At 36.0% G+C, this 686-nt stretch overlaps 1 protein-coding gene across 4 annotated transcripts in view; it reads right to left on the bottom strand.

The window, feature by feature from the left end:
• The window catches only part of LOC119594519 (DNA topoisomerase 2-binding protein 1-like), a 27,100-nt gene that overhangs the window by 14,207 nt on the left and 12,207 nt on the right, over positions 1-686 (bottom strand). For all 4 annotated transcript variants that reach the window (XM_037943553.1, XM_037943550.1, XM_037943551.1 and 1 more), the window contains one exon: positions 8-139. In XM_037943553.1, the coding sequence (XP_037799481.1) occupies positions 8-139 (132 nt within the window). The remainder of the gene's footprint in view (positions 1-7; positions 140-686) is intronic.

The raw sequence follows: 686 nt of genomic DNA on the forward strand, positions 1-686 counted from the left end.
TAACTACCTCTCTCATCAAAGGCACTGCTCTTCTTAACAGCTATAGAGGTGTCCATTTGTAAGGTCTCATTGATGTGGGTAACCTTCAAGGCATCAGTCTCGTTCATGATGGTACTGCACATGGACACATCTGGGGGAACTGCAAGGGTGAAAAAAAAAAACTTTAATTGTTTGAAGGGATTTCTTTGTGTGAGGAAACAATTAGTAACAGTTTTCTGACTTCACCTCTAAAGAAAAGACGTTAAAAAATATACATGCAAGACCAGCGGCTTGACTAACAACAGATGTAAAAGAAAAGAGTTAAGGCATGCAATCTTGTCTTGGTGAGAGAAAGAGTAAAAGAAAAAGAAGCATGTATGCTGAACCAACACTAATACCAAGATCAAGTTAAATAACTGTTCATTATCACTCCTGCACCTGTGGTCACACTAAAATCTCCTTCGTAACACTGATATAAATGACATTAATAAAAAATTTACTGATAATCAACCATGCCAAAGAATAACTGTTCAAAAGTCCATACTAACAGAAAAAACATACACACTTAGTAACAAATGACACCAAATTGACATTTAATACATTCACTAGGAATAAAGCACAGAAACAAAAAAAAAAAGTGGTCTTGTATTCAAGACACTTTTCTCATGGAATGGAACAGCCCACACCTTTTCAGGGTCTGAGAACAA

The sequence above is a fragment of the Penaeus monodon genome, chromosome 34 (genome assembly GCF_015228065.2).
Source record: "Penaeus monodon isolate SGIC_2016 chromosome 34, NSTDA_Pmon_1, whole genome shotgun sequence".
NCBI classification, from domain to species: Eukaryota; Metazoa; Arthropoda; class Malacostraca; order Decapoda; family Penaeidae; genus Penaeus; species Penaeus monodon.